The following is a 15,956-nucleotide window of genomic DNA, read 5'->3' on the forward strand; positions in this document are numbered from 1 at the left end:
CAGCTGTTTGGGTTTGCAGCTTTAACCAATAAATGCTGGCATCCCTGAGGAAGAAATCTGCCCAGAGAAGGCCTAGCCCCCAGAGTGCAGTTGCCTGCTGCCACCTCGTGGTGACTCAGTCCAAACGCGGGCAGCCCATCCCACAGGGTGGAGCTTTCAAGGAAAAAAACAGTATATCCATAAAATCACACAGTATTAAGGTCACAATGGGTAAGTTTATTCAACGTCTTGGATATTTGAGTCAAAAGTACGTATAAGTCTTAACTAGTGCTACTGCAAAGCAAGCTTTCTTGGCCTTAGGACTTGCCTCAGAGCTTCTCTCCATCAGCACAGAACCACCCAAAGTCTGTTCTAGACCAAAGTGCTCGGGGGTGGGGGGATAAAAAGCCAACACAGAAAGGATGAACAGAAACCAACTGTGCCCCCCAAAATACTCAGAAGTTATGTTACCTACAGCAAACAATGGTGTGGCTTGTTTGGGGAGGGGCCGTGGGGAGTGTGGTCCAGTCTTTTGCAGTGAAGATACATCGTCTTCATCCTGCCCACCTTCTCTTTACCCCGAAGCAGCTTTCATGACCCATTCCCCAGGCTTCCACCAAGTCCTGCCTCTGCTTGGTCACCCGTCCTCCACACTTCAGTTCAATTCAACACTGACATTCAGGGAATGAACGCATAGGCTGGGGGGAGGGAGAGGAGGAAACGGGAAGAAACTTTTTTGGCCGAACCCCACCATCCACAGACGAGGGCCCTCAGATGAGGAAGACGATGCCCTCGGAGACCATGACCTGGTTGTCATCCTGCATCCTGCTCAGTGCAGCCTGTATCTCCGCAGAGGAGAAGGGCTCTTCGTTGTCCCGATTGATGGATTCTGTGAGGCGATTCATGCCCACTGACTGTGCGTGAGCTTCCTGGAACACCTCCAGGAGGGCTGCCTTGAAGGCCTTCAACCTGCCCAGGACAGGAGAGACAGGGTGAAGGAGCAGGAAGTGGCTCACGTGCTCTCAGGCCAGATCGATGCTGGGGTCCATCAGCACAGGCATCCTCCAACCGCACAGCCCGCCCCAGATGGCCGCTCCACGCCCCAGCTTCCCCCTTAAAGCTAAGCTGTTGTATTACAGAGCTTCCTGCACAGTGAGAAATAACAGCATTTTAAAAACCAGAGGCCTCTGAGCATGTGGGAAACTGGCATCCACATACCATCGGCAGAAATGCCAACTTGGATGGCATCTTTGGGAGGCAAGTTAGTCACATGTACTACAATTTTAAAGTGCATCTCCTTTGACCCCAGGAAGCCATTCCTAGAAGATAACTCCACAGCTCTTTCCCCACCACTACACAGTGATAAATGTTAAGAATGTTTTACTGTCAACAGCAGTCTTATGAAGGGTAAATGTCCACCATTAGAAAACAAAAATAAAAATTTACACATCCATACTATGGAAACCCTACAGTCATTGAAAAGAGATTTCCATGTGCTGATTCAGAAAGTGCTTTAAGATACAGTTCAATGGGTCTTCCCTGGTGGTGCAGCGGTTGAGAGTCCGCCTGACGATGCAGGGGACACAGGTTTGTGCCCCGGTCCGGGAAGATCCCACATGCCGCGGAGCGGCTGGGCCCGTGAGTCATGGCCGCTGAGCCTGCGCATCCGGAGCCTGTGCTCCGCAAGGGGAGAGGCCACAACAGTGAGGGGCCCGCGAACCGCAAAAAAAAAATATATATATATAGTTCAATGGTTGTCCCGGGGGATGGAATTATACTTGATCTTAATGTTTTTTCCTAAATACTTTTCAATTTGTTCAAACTTTTTTCAGTGAAGACACTGTGTTGAGTCTGTTAAGGTATTAAAAGACAACAGCAAACCTTAGCCGTGGACTTACTTTGAAATCCAGGAAACATAAAATTTATAGATAAAACTGTTTCTGAACCTCTAGTGGTAAAAATTCTTTATCTCAAAACAAGTGACAACAGTTCAGTGAGGAGGAAAAAAAAATTATATATATATATATATCTCCTACTGAGAGGAACCCAAGGTTACAGTGAGACACAACTTGTCCTTGCTCTACGACCCTTCTTCCTGAACTCACAAGGGTATCGATTTAAAATTCCCACAGAGAGAGTTATTTATAAAGCAAATGGTAAAAAATAAACAACTGGGGATTCTGAGTAAAGAGTGTAAAGAATTCTTTACACTATTTTTGCAACTTTTTTCAAGTTTGAAATTGTCATGAGAATAGAAACTGTTCTAAAAACCCTCAGGTCTCTAGTTCTGAGCTCCGTTGATAACAGCTTTTTTCCTACCATCCCGGGGAGAGGTCTTCCCTCCTCACCTGGATTCACTCAACTCCGCCTTCTGGGACTCCTTGGTCTCCTGTGAGTCTGTTGCCTTTGGAGTGTGCACTTGAGGGGGGAAGGGTGGCAGAGAGTGGGAGGACGACAAGGTGAAGCCATGTCCACAGAGCCCAGAGGCCCCTCTCCAACCCCGCCCTCATTAGCCTCCAACACTCACTCCTGGGGCCCTCAGGGGCCGGCCAGGGCAGGCAGGGAGAAAGGCCTCAAGTCAGGCGGGGGACCCTCAGCACACAGGATCTGGGACGCTCACGCCAAGCTTGGCAAAGAGCACAGTTCACCGGGGAGGAAGCAGACAAGGGGGCAAAGCTTATTTCCAAAGTTCTGACTGAGTTTCCTGGGATTCTCGTGGACAGACCTCTTAGACACAGGGTCCCAAGTGGGGAGCCCACTGGGAGACCACCAGCAAACGCAACAGGCAGAGCACTGAAGGGTCAGCAGTCAGGGACCACCTCGTACCACTAGGGGCCGCTCGCTTACCCTGAGGCATCTCCTCCTCTGTGTCACTGAAGTCGTAGGGGTCATAGGAGTCCCCATCCTTGGCATCCGAGTGACGGGTCTTCCTCCTAAAATGCCCACAGCAGTTAAGGGACGGGCTTTGGTGAGCTCTGTCCTGCACCTCTGACCACAGAGAACCATCTACATACAGTCCAAATGGAACACTAGGCCCAGGCCTGTACAAACTGCTGCCTTTTCTGAAAGAGACCAAACGTCTCTGGACTAGAGCACGAGCAGGCCCTGCTTCCCAATGCTCTTTTCTGTCGCCCACCCTCAAAAATTCAACCACAGGTGTGAGAGGAGAAGATAACCTGGAGGAAAGACTTCTGAAATGTGGACTCAACAGCCTCCAAGCGGGTTACTGCTCCTCTACTTAGCCCTTCCCTAGCAGGAAAGAGGCCAAAAGCTTCACACCGAAGACAAAGGGGGCTATCACCCTCTCTGCTCGAGTCACCTTCACCCTCTGACTCACTGCAGCACTGGTCAGGTCACCCCTCCCCGCAGCCTTGCCCCCCTCCGCCCCTCTCCAGCCCTAATCTAAGTCTTTCATCTCCTTCCTCGGTGCCTCATCTGACCTCTTCCTCTTCTGCTCTTGGTCCTCCTGGCTTTTCTCCGCTTCATCTTCTGTCTCCGATTCATCCTCATTTTGCTTCTTACGTTTCTTCTCCTTCTCGAGAACCTAGGACACCAAGCCACACGTGGGTGTGCAGGAGGGTCACTGATGCCGGGGACTAAGTAAAGAACAGTCCCTCCTGCACCACTGATAGCAGCGACTCCCTGGGTCTGATGACCTGGCCTCTCTCATTCCTGAGTCCAGGACCAGGGACAGGGGGTCGGCTGCGACCCATCCTTAAAGCTGCTGGAAGCTGGGTGCCATACCCTTCTCACAGTATGTGCTCAAGGAGTGTTCACTGAATACAGAAATGAATGGAAAAGAGTCTATCCCATAATGGTTAAGTGGAAAACAATTCATTTCTTTATAGATCAGGTGTTTAGTTTAAATTTAAGACAACCCCCATGCTAGCAAAGAGATTAAGGCAGGGGGAGGCCAGTGGAAAGACGCTGCTTTCTGCCAACAACCCAGATACAGGTATCAACCGTGCACAGCTGTGAGGCGCAAGCTCCGACAATTCATTCAGAGGAGCCTCAGGCCCAGCACCTGGATGCTCACCTTCTTGAAGTAAGCATACTGCACCAGCTCCACAGCCTCCTCTGCATCCTGCAGGTCCACGGTCTTGCTCATGCGGGCCTTGGCGTGGGCCGTGGCCAATCGAATCAGAGTTTCCAGTGTCCGGGCTGTCACTGGAGACGTCTGAGGGAGAAGACAAGGGGGGACCACTCATCCAGGATCCCCCCCACGGCATGCCGGTCATGCCTGTCACTCCCACCGCACAGAGAGGGAAAGACTCCACCAGAAAAGCTCTGGAAAAACCAAGCCATGGAGCCAGAAAAAGTTCGTAAAATTCAGAAAGATAAAAACCACCAAGGAAACATGACTGAGAGAGGGCTGAGGGAGGGAGAACGAGGTGAACGGGGAATAAAACCATCCAGCATCTCACAGCTGGAGAGGAGAGGAAGAACCTTTGCCGCAGGCCTGCAACGCGCCAGGATCCCGCTTTTATGTTCACTGTGTCAGTCAACGGCCTTAATAACCTGGAGCAGCTTTAGAGATGAGGAAAATGGGACTCGAAGAGATTCCAATAATTTGTCTAATGTCACACTACGTGGGGGTGTGAGAGAGGTTATCTGAGGACAAACTTTCTAAAGTTGGGTAAACCCACTTAGGTCCAGAGGAGAAGCAGAATTCTGACATGTTCTTATCAAGTGGTTCCCAAAGGGGTGGGTGTTATCCCAAACTGGGGGGGTGGGTGGGTGGTGGAGGGTTCATCTTTTTAAAATGCTATTGTCTGAACGGCATCCCTGGTCTAATGGATCAGAATGTCTGGTTTAAGAATTCATTCCCTGTTGGTCCAGTGGTTAGGACTCCACACTTCCACTGCCTAGGGCACGGATTCAATCTCTGGTCGGGGAACTAAGATCCCACAAGCCGCGCAGTGCAGCCAAAACAAAAAAAGTTTCAGATGATTCTGATGTGCCCTCCTAGATAAGCAGCCCTGACATTATCCAACCTTCTCATTTTATGGGTTGAAAAACTGCGACCTGAGAGGTGAAAGGATGTGCACAAGTTGCAAACGTTACTAAAGCCCTGGGGTCGGAGCCCAGGGCTGGTTCTTTCCACCACACCTCCCGTCCCCCATCCTATGATGCTTCAGGGATGTATCTGGTCACTTCTGCTTTCTAGTTTTCTAAATTATCACTTACAGCCAATCTGACATTCAAAAACAAATACATTCATATTTAAATAAATTCACCAATGTTTTTAATGATTTAGAAAGCTACCAGAGTATGTAGCTTATACATTCCATCATAAACTCCAATTCTTGAATAACCTAAAGCTGATGAAATCCTAGCCTACACAAGCAGAACTACAGAGCCCAAACTGAGAGATTTACCAATCCCACTAAGACCACAACTAAGATAGTGTACTGTATTCAGTGAGAGGGCCTTTGACACACTGGAACTTGTTCATGTGACAGGAAAAACAATTAAAAAGACAGGGGGCTGTTTAATCCGAAGAAAATAAGTCATACACAGTCTCCAGAAAACAAAATTAAGGCCCATGGGTAGAAGTCACGGAGAAGCAGGTTTAAGCTCAATAAACAGAAGGATATTCTAACATTTCAATGCAGTGATGTACTAGGCATGCTGTCACTGGAGGTGTCAAGGAAGTCCGAGCAGGAATTCCAGAAGATGGAATTCTTGTCTGGGTGTTAAGTCTGGAATAGATGATCTGGGGTCATGTCTGAATCCAAGAGTCTATGTCTCTATCACATCATGATGGTTTGGGACCTGGGTCTTTCTGCAGTGAAATCCTACCTATATAAACTACATTGCCCCCAAAAGACTTCGATAAATTCACGGGCAGGTGTATTAGGTTTCTAGAAATAGCCTTGGATGATCATCATGGCTACCCAACTCCTAATTTTTTTTCAAAGTCCAGCCCAAATATCATACCCTTTGGGAATCCTTCCGTGACATTCATATCCCTTCTGGAAAGTCTAAAGGAAAAATTAACAGCTTCTGCATCTACACTCCAACTGTCTTTCACATTCATTCCCCTTTGGATACTACACTGTGGTATATAATTATATGTATACATGACCTTTCTGCCTCCCGGGCCCAGGACTGAGCTCTTGGGGGACTGCACGTAAGAACAGAGACTCATTCAGTTCCCAGAAATCGCTCACATTTGCTGAATGGTTTTTTCTCTTTTTGGCCGTGCCGCATGGCTTGTGGGATCTTAGTTCCCCAACCAGGGATCGAACCCGTGCCCCCTGCAGTGGAAGCACGGAGTCTTAACCACTGGACCGCCAGGGAAGTCCCACATGTTTGCTGAATGAATTACAGCTTCTGGAGGCCAATGTCATCTGAACTCATGAGCAACACGTTAGCTCTGGGGTTCGCATTGCATTTTCCTTTGTAAAAGGAAAAGATTACGGTAGTGTTAACAGGAAGCCCTTCAGGCCAGAAAGAAAAAGGTAAGGAATCACTCAGTTAAAATGCTTCCAGTGGTCCCAGGGAGCGGGGACTCCCTCCCCAGCCTCACCCTGAGGGGCTTTGGTCACCCTCCGGTCACCATCCCACAGGCAGGCTTACCCTGGCGGTGTCCGAGCCCATGCTGTCCTGGCTGCGCAGGCATGAGTACTCCTCTGCGATGTAGGCAGCTGACTCCTGCGTCAGGACAGGCTTGATGATTTTGGCCACGTGGATGTATTTCCTCATGAAAGCCGCACTCACCATCTTCTCCCTGGACCCGCACACGGCAAATTTCACTCCCCTGCCACAGCCCAGCACCTGCCTGGGGTCGTAGCCTTGCCCTTCCTCAGGGAAATCAAGGTCACGTGACAGAGCAGAGATACAGCCTGGAACCCAGCGTCACGAACCCCATTTATACACAACATGTACAAGACCCTCTCACATACTTTTATTTAATTCTATGGTGTTACTTAGGTATTACTTGTGAAGTAGGTAGTTTAGGTACAAAGTGTAGGTGTTATCCGTCCTATTTTATCAGTGGGAAAACTATGGCTCAGAGAATCTTAAGTGGACTCAAATTTCATTTTCTGACTCCAAATTCCACATTCTTAAACCAATAGGTTTGAAGATTACACTATGCTTCCGACTGCACCAAGGCCAAAAATAGAGGAATGGGATCTCGCATGTCAGGCACTGAGCACAAGTCTCCTTTATCCAAATCCACTTGCAACCTTTCCAGTGCTTGCGATCTACTGCCCCTTCAACAAAAGCTCACCACGAATGGCCATGAGATTTGTGCAACACTTCATGTACACGGGTAACATGACACACCCACCATCAGTTAGGTGGGTCATCAAAGCCTTCCATTTTAGGAAAAGACCAGAACCTAAGCTTGATCACCCACGAACATTCACACAGCAAGTAGCCATGAAAAAGGGTGCATCTGTGGATCCAGAAGAGAAAACGGGCCCCCATGATTACGACTCCAAGCATGATCTTGGCCTGGGAAGCACATATAAACATGCTCTACACAATCTCAGGTTCCCTCCAGGAGGAGGTGTGAAGAACACTCACTTCTTTTTCTTGGCCCCATGCAGAAGGCTATCATGCTTCTCGTAGATCTGGGTGTCCTGCTGGTCTTCCTGGCTAAAGTTGGGATCCTCCGTGGCCAGGATATCCACAGCACTCCCTAGAGGCATAGCTGGAAAACCAAGTCGGGAGAAAGAATAAGAAAGAGCTGAACCCAGGGGAAATCGCTTCTTCTGAAGAGATACAAGACTCTCAAAGCAAGGACCCAGAAGGAGGCAGACATGTGAGCCCCACAAATAAGGAGGCAGAACCACCTGGCCCACAGAAGATGCTCAAAGGTGTTCCCAGACCCTGAAATGGACAAGAGACACACCGTAGGAACCAGGGAGGCGAGGGCACCTTCCACATCACCCCAGACTCTACCACGCCCACCAACACCAGGCTGGGTCTGAGAGCGCGGCCTGTGTCTAGGTGCCCTTCCCTCAGTCAGTCTTCCTATTCCCCCGGCCTCACCGTCACCATCCTGCTCGCCGGGTGCCCGGTAGCGGTGCATTCTGAGGACGTGGTCTGAGACCTCCCGATCCTGCTCGGGATCCATCTGATCCAGCATGATGAAGAGGAGGTCGAATCGGGACAGCAGTGAGTCCTGCAGCCCGATGTTCTCCATGGGGGTCTTGTACTGATCGTACTGGGTGGGGAACACGAGAAAAAAGGAGAATGGAGACAACATCAATGGGAAGAAAGGACAAGGAAGCCGGTTCGGTTATGTGAGTGAGAACAGAAGACCAGACCTTCAAACGCAAATCGAATAAGCAGTGAAGATGTAAAGCATTTCCAAGCTATTAAGAAACTGAATTCATTTCCTCTATGTGCAGTCCTCCTCTAACTGAAGCTCAGCTGACCTGAGCAAGCTCAGAGCCCCACGCCCTTCCTTCCAGGCAAACAGAACCCCATCTCCTCGCTCCGGTGCCTCTAGCAAGCTGACTGTGGGTCTCAAAACCAGCCTTCTCCTTCCCAAGCTTCACTCTGCTCCTCGCTCCGAGGCAGGATCAGCTCTGGAAGATGAGTCCCTCTTCCCTACCTATTATGAAGACATGACAAGCTGCCTAAGCCAGAAACACCTGAGCCTCTGGCTTCCTTACTCAGAAGGTACTGGGTAAAGTCTCAACAAAAATGCGTGATAATCTATAAACCATAATGTCTTAAGGATCAAGGGAGGTTTTCTTGGGACTCAAGAACGCCTATACTCTTATCTTTCAACTCCGGGCCTACGAGCTGACGCCTCCCCACGTCCATGTCAGTCAGAGGCCTGACAACCTCGCAGGTAACATTAACGATTCTGGCCACGTTCACATTCCAGGACCTGCCATCTTCTCCCTACGTTCCCCAGAGAAATTCTTCAGAATGACGTAACACGTGTCACCATTAATCTAAAACTGTATGGTTCTCAACCCACACTATGCATTAGAACTAACCTATGGAGCCTTTCTAAACCATAGCTACCAAGAGCCCCAACCCACAGATTTGGATTCAGAAACTCTGGGCTGGGGACTAGGCACCCGTATGTTTAAAAAATGCCACCAAAACAGGTATTCTCATTCACTGTGGGATCATAAATTGTCAGAGCACAGCATGGGCTCTGGGTTCAAATCCTCTCTGCCATTTTCTAGCTTGTGACTCTTGAGCGAGTTACTTAACCTTTTATGCCTTCATTTTCTCATCTGTAAAATGAGGATAATACCTACCTCACAAGGTTATTGTGAGAGTGAAAGGAGTTAATAAAGCATCTGTAAGTATTAGTTAATAGTATTATAATGGTACAATCTTTAAAAGGGGCAATTTGGCAATCTCTACCATAAAAATGCATGTAACTGTTAATCCAGTGATTCCATTGCTAAGTATTCATTCCCAAATGCTTAACAAAATGCACATAAAGGGATGTTCACTGCAGTTTCATTCATAATAGCAGAGGGGAAAGGGAAAACAAATGCCCATCATTTGGAGACTGGTTAAACAAATTATTATAAGTCCATACAATGGAATACTAGACAGCTGCTTAAAAGAAAACAAAAACAAAACCCCTAAACTCAGCAAACCCGAAGCTGGATAAATATAAAAGATTACACCTAAGCACATCATAGTCATACTAAAAAACAAAGATAAATAAATTCTTAACAAGGAGATAGCGTATTTACTGGCACATGCTAAAGTTTTGTTTTTTGTTTTTTTTTTCATGCTAAAGTTTTTGTTTCCTGAAACACTCAAAGAGCTGTCAGTGGTCATCTCTTGGGAAAGGAACAGGAGAGAGAAGGCAGGCTATTAATTTCCTTTTTATATCTCTCTGCTCTGTTCATAAATCCTCCGACCATCTGCATGCAGTACTTTTATTTCAGTGTCAATGTAGGTTACCTGGGTTGTAAGGCTGCAGGTCACTTCTGTTTTCTTCTTTGTATTTTTAAAAACTTATTTTAAATAAATAACTTTCCAGGGGATTCTGACATGGATGAATAGGTGAGGAACCACTGTCCTAAACCAAGGACAGTAACAAGATGACAAGCTTACTTTGGTCTGTGGCCTGTTGCTCCCCAGGTCACCTGGAATAAACTTTGCAGCCCAGTCACTCAGCAAAATCAAATGAAGGTGAGGACAACAGTTGAGTGCCTGATCCCACTCACCCTGCCGTAGACGGGGTTGGCGGCTGCCAGAACACTGCAGCGGGCATTGAGCCGAGCGTGGATGCCGGCCTTGGCGATGGTGACTCGGCCCTGCTCCATCACCTCGTGGATGGCCGTGCGGTCCATGTCAGACATCTTGTCAAACTCATCGATGCAAACCACGCCTCGGTCAGCCAGGACCATGGCCCCCGCCTCCAGACGCCGCTCCCCTGGGAAGTGGGGAGGGAAAAACACACACTACCATCCAGGTTGTAGGGGACGGGGCTAGATGTCAGTCTCCTTCCTAAGCACCTCGCACTGCCATACATGAGAATGAAAGTGTAGTTAAGAGGTGTCAGCACCTAGACTCAGAGGAAACCCTGGGGTCAGCTTTTCAAGCTCATATCTGAACGGTATTCCTTGTCCCACTTTGATACCTAAGCAGCTAGCCTCCAACACACTTCCTTCACAGATTTCCTCTCTTTATCCTCATCTTCAAGCCATTTCCCAACGAGATCTCCATTCTCTTTTCACTGGTCTTCAAATCCCTTCCTCTAACGTATAAAGCAGTACAATCTTCATTTTTATTTCCCTTCAAATATCAAAAGTTGCTCCTTCACAGCTCTTTCCAACAGCCTTCCAGGAGACATTCTTGTCACTAGAGGGCCACCCAAACATTTCAATAATTCACCCATTGTTGCCAGATACTTGGTCCTCTCCAATCTGGCCCACACTAACCTCTCAAGTGTATCTTCCCAATACAGGCCAGCACCTGGAGCAAGCTCAAACCATCTATGCTCATCTCACTGCTGGACCCCTTGCCAAGGACCCTTCCACCCATACCTGTTTCCTGGTCTGTGGTGACAGCGGCCGTGAGACCCACTCCAGACGAGCCCCGGCCGGTGGTGGGGATGGCCCGAGGTGCGGTACACAGTACGTACCGCAGAAGCTGGGACTTGGCGACCGATGGGTCTCCTGTAATGGGACGGGGCAGCAGTGACTCTTGGAAACTCCCCTGCCCCACAGCAAGTGCTGCTTTTCTAGCACAGCTCTTGACAAAATAGAAATGTATAGTAACAGGTTGTTAATATTATTTCTTTCCCTTTCCTTTTCCCATTCACAGAAGAATATATTTTAGACATTATAAATCAGGAACCCCAGAAATAATAAAAATAATTTTAAAAATTCATTTTAGACTTTTGCCCTTTGATGGGACTGAAACACAGCCAGGTACAGACACACAATTTGACAGATGATAGATTCCTGCAACCACACCACACAGGGGGAGACCAGGAGACTAAAATCCCCAACACCGTACCTATTAGAAGGATATTGATGTCCCCACGGATGTGGCTGCCATTCTCTAGGTCTCGTTCCACTCCTCCCAAGAGCAAGCAGAGGATTGCCTTTTTGACATAGTCATGTCCATGGATGCTGGGGGCCAGCGACCTGGCCAGCTGGTCAAAGATATCCTGGAGGAAGGACAACCACGGAGTGAAAAGCCTTAGGAGCCTCCATGGGGTTGGATGAACTCACTTCAGCCCACAGAAGATGGCTGAAGAAATACACTGTTCGTAACTGTAAAAGCTTCTTCTCTAAGACTTTCACACTGATCAGAGCATTATCAGAACAGACACCGAGGAAGCCTGGATCCCAAAACCTGCTCAGAGCTTTAATCTTTAGGAAAAAAAGTGCTTCCAGGCTCAAAACATTTTAGTTTTAATAAGACTATGTATTGTGCTTCAGCAGTAACCTCTGTCACACATACATAGATTTTGTTCAATTCTAAATGTGAACAGTCTTTAAAAGGAGAAATTTTTTAAAATAAATTAGAGAACTAAAACAAAAATAACATATTTTATCTTTAAGTAACAATGTATCACTGGTGTATTCCGTATAGACTCCTTGGTACACTAACATTCTAACTCTTAATATTTGTATTAGGTTCACTTAGCAGGTAACACAACAGAAATATTAAAGAAAAACAGCAAAAACACCCTTTTGTTTACTGACTCAAAACTAGAAGCTGGCACCAAATACTTCAGAGAAAAAGCCTTGACCTTCCTCCTGATGCAGTACAAAGATGGCCATGCCCAAATACGACCCTAACAAATCCATCCCCACCCTCAAATCCTTAAAGGACGCCACACCTTGGAACGGGTTTTACTGAACTTCTTGATCTTGGCTATGTCCTCAGCAGAGAAGGAAGGCTGAACGTCCTTGCTCATCTGCTTCACATTACAGGCAATCAGGACAGTCCTGGGACAGAGAGGACAGTAAGAGGCTATTTTCATTTCCTAACACCAAAGCCTTCTTAGGCTCCTAACCTAGAACAGCAAATCAGAAAAAAATAAAGAAAAGAAAAAACAGAGAAGCAAAGCTGTTCTGAATTCAACCACTGATTCTCTTCATCTATGACACAAATATGTTGATGGTGCCTCACCCTGGGAATTTACCTCCTGCTGACCCACAGAGCTTGGGACAGTGTATGGGAGGGAGGTGGGAACATGCAAGAAACCCCCAGGTAAGCCAGGAGGCTGTAACACTTCTAGCATAAGACAGTGTGGCGAGTTTTATCTCCCAGGCAGGTAGAGTGTTTCACCAGTCCAATGTAACTCTGGGGAAGATGGTAAACTGGAGAAAGATTGCTACCAGAATGTATTCTGCCAGCAGCATTCCAAACACCTCAGGATGAACCATCTACCTGAAGGTCCCTGAGGTGTAGCCTCCCTTCTTTCCAGGAAGACAGCGGTAGGTCCCCACCACCTGGACCCGGTCACCGGGCTTCACTCTGTCCACCAAGTCATCATCCAGTATGACGTCCACGGAGCGGGGAAGCTGGCCAGCGGGGGCCTTCTCCGGCATCTCCTGGATGGTGATGATCTGGTGGTCTTTGTAGACAGAAAGGCCGTATTCTGTCTCAAGGGGATTGTTTTCCTCATCCTGGAAAAGGCACACAGAGAGGCAGTCATCTCGACCCTGTCTTAGAATGCCACACTCATTTCTTGTAGGAAACAAATATAATTTGTAGATAAACCACATGAGATTAGTATCCAGGAACAATAAACCCCAAATATCTTCTCCAGTTTTTTCCATTCCTGTCTGTTCTAGTTACAAACCATCTAATGGAAGGGGTGATCTACAGCTAGAAGGGACCATGGCTGTATTAACATCTATACTGAGATCCTTACTTCCCCTATGCTATGACTCGGTATTTCTACTCCTAGGTAATACCCAACACAAACATTCACCCAAAGCCACACACTACAATGTTCACAGCAGCACTATTCCAAATAGCCAAAATCTAGAAAATATCCTAATGCCATCAACAGAATGGTTAAATAAGTGTGGTATAGCCACATGAGTGAATACTACACAGCAGTGAAAATGTATGGAGTACACCTATACACATGGATGAAACTCAAAAACATATGCTGAACAAAAGAAGCCCAACACAGATGAGCATTTAGATAAAATATAAAAACAGGGAAAAGTACTCGAAGCTGCTAGATATCAGGATCTCGAGAGCAGTGTGGCTTCAAGAGGGACTTCTGAGCACTAGTAAGGTGCCGTTTTCTGGTTTGGGTGCTGACTTTATATTGAGCTTGTAAAACTTCACTGAGCTGTACACTTCTGTAAGCTTTTCTGTATATTAAACTTCAATAAAAACATTTCAAAGTTTTACTTCCTTGCCATTTGAATTTTCTAGAAACACAGCAGCTATCACTTGTGGAGTGCCTACTATGTGCAAGGCACTGTGCTGTAACTTCACGAAATTATCTCATGTAATCATCACAACTCAGTCCCAAAACCTGGTATTTTCCACATTTTACAAATAAGGAAACTGAGGCTGAGAGAGGATAAAGAAGTTCTCCACGGTCCACCAAAGCCCATGCTCTTAAGAACCACACTAGACAACCTCCAGGAGACCTGGTCTGGTGTATTTCAGGTCCTAAGCAAAGAAGCTTGGCCACAGCAATCAGCAGAGTACCCCTGAGTAATTCCTGGAGAATAAATTCCAGAAAGTAAGGATCTTAATGAACAAGAGAGCCGGGTGACTGAGGAGATGCAACCGGCCTGAGAGTAAAAAGACCGGCTCCTGTCCTCAGGGCCATCACTAACTGGAACATAAGTAGTTCTAACTGGAGGCTTGCTGAGCCTCACATTTCACCTGAGATAGACTAAATGGTTCTCAAGTATGACTCAGTTACAATTCTAAGAAACTCAGTCTTGTTTATATGTTACGATTCCTCCACCAGTTGATAAAACTGTAGACAAGGACTGGGTCTTCTTTACATCTGTGTCCTCCTCAGTGCCAGACAATCCTTTGAATACAGTCACTCTCAATTAAAATTTGATGGCAGGGACAGGCAGAGATAAAATGTGTTCAGACATCAAGTAATCAGTATGAATCATCTTCTCTTGTCTCTAAGTAAGAAGACTTCGCACCATCCTCAATGCAGACCAATCTGAACACCAAGACTAAAGCCATTCTCTGTCAACCTCCTCTCAAATCCACAGTAAAATATTTGCAGAGATTTCAGAGTAACATTACTACATAAGTATTTTTCCATATTACTCTAAGTAGATTACAAAATCATATGATATTATAACTTTGCTAAAAGATCAACGTACATTAGATGACTTTTGTTCCTTCTTTCAATTCTTCCATAATTTTCCAAGTTTTCTAAAGAGAATTTTTTTTCTTTAAAAAAAAAAAAAGAATTGTGGACTTTCCATATTAAACTCTGACTAGCAATCAATCTTTCCTTCAAATTAACCCTTACTTTTCACCTTATTCACATCCAGAAGAAAGACTTCAGCTATTACCCAATTACTTGCATTAAAACAGACATCTTTGAGCCCAACCTCTAAAGAGGTCCAATCAATTCATTCTCCTCACCTTGGTAGGATAGACAGAGCTGGACGGAAAGGCCACCAGGGTGGTGAGATCAGAATAATGTCGCTCTATGGTCTTCTTGGTAGCAGGACAGTAGTGAACACTGCGGACGACTTTGGGACGAACTAGAGAGCCTATAGGAATGGAAAGTCACCCAACTAGACAGTGAGAAGGAGGATGTAACCCCGGCAAGCCCACGATGACTCCAAATACTGTGTTCTTCCAACTAGTTGAGCAATTTCAATACGACTTGTCATTAATTCACCTTTATACCTAGAACAACACCATAATCCAAGTAAAACTTCAAGTACAGCTGATCCTGACTGAGAAGTAGCAGGAGTTCACGGTCAGAATGAGGAGACTACCAAGAGCCACGACTCCTCCACTCTCAGCCAGCTTCATCATTCTGCTGGCACAGGTGGTCACTCAAAGTCCCCCTAGTTACTGTGTAATACTTGAGCTCCTCCAAGTTTCACCCCGTAATTTCAGTGCTCCACCTTTCTGAAGCCATTAGCTCCCCAACTCTACTCCAACTCTCCTGCCTTCCAGCCCCCCAAGCCTATGCCACCTCCATTCCATTAGTCCCCCACTTTAGCCCACTCACATTTAGTGACAATGCCCTCCACACAGACGACACAGCTAAGGAAGCAGGAGGTAAGAGTCCGGGGAGAGACATGCTTGGAGCCAAAGCTGCCCTCCAAGCCTATATAGAACTCCTCATACTGCTTGGCATATGTAGCATCAATGGAGGCCACAAAATCCTTCAATGCCCGCTGGAAGGCAACCAGCTCCTCAAAGGCATTGCTCAGGAGGCTGCAGACGGGCGAGAGAAAGAATCATTAGGCAGAGAGCGCAGAACTCAAAAAATGACCCACGGGCTTCCCTGGTGGCGCAGTGCTTGAGAGTCCGCCTGCCGATGCAGGAGACGCGGG

At 46.9% G+C, this 15,956-nt stretch overlaps 1 protein-coding gene across 1 annotated transcript in view; it reads right to left on the reverse strand.

Moving 5' to 3' along the window:
- Positions 1 to 205: 205 nt before the first annotated feature.
- MCM3 (minichromosome maintenance complex component 3) overlaps positions 206 to 15,956 on the reverse strand; it is a 17,691-nt gene continuing 1,940 nt past the window's right edge. The window contains exons 3-17 of the mRNA XM_007451924.1: positions 15,629 to 15,837; positions 15,028 to 15,158; positions 12,829 to 13,067; positions 12,275 to 12,383; positions 11,443 to 11,596; positions 10,968 to 11,099; positions 10,146 to 10,354; positions 7,984 to 8,158; positions 7,516 to 7,642; positions 6,562 to 6,712; positions 4,016 to 4,156; positions 3,420 to 3,523; positions 2,827 to 2,912; positions 2,328 to 2,397; positions 206 to 948 (exon numbers count right to left, since the gene is read on the reverse strand). Coding sequence (XP_007451986.1) covers positions 750 to 948; positions 2,328 to 2,397; positions 2,827 to 2,912; positions 3,420 to 3,523; positions 4,016 to 4,156; positions 6,562 to 6,712; positions 7,516 to 7,642; positions 7,984 to 8,158; positions 10,146 to 10,354; positions 10,968 to 11,099; positions 11,443 to 11,596; positions 12,275 to 12,383; positions 12,829 to 13,067; positions 15,028 to 15,158; positions 15,629 to 15,837 — 2,236 coding nt within the window. The 3' untranslated portion in view covers positions 206 to 749. The remainder of the gene's footprint in view (positions 949 to 2,327; positions 2,398 to 2,826; positions 2,913 to 3,419; positions 3,524 to 4,015; positions 4,157 to 6,561; positions 6,713 to 7,515; positions 7,643 to 7,983; positions 8,159 to 10,145; positions 10,355 to 10,967; positions 11,100 to 11,442; positions 11,597 to 12,274; positions 12,384 to 12,828; positions 13,068 to 15,027; positions 15,159 to 15,628; positions 15,838 to 15,956) is intronic.

The sequence above is a fragment of the Lipotes vexillifer genome, unplaced genomic scaffold, assembly GCF_000442215.2.
Source record: "Lipotes vexillifer unplaced genomic scaffold, Lipotes_vexillifer_v1.1 scaffold147, whole genome shotgun sequence".
Taxonomy (NCBI): domain Eukaryota; kingdom Metazoa; phylum Chordata; class Mammalia; order Artiodactyla; family Lipotidae; genus Lipotes; species Lipotes vexillifer.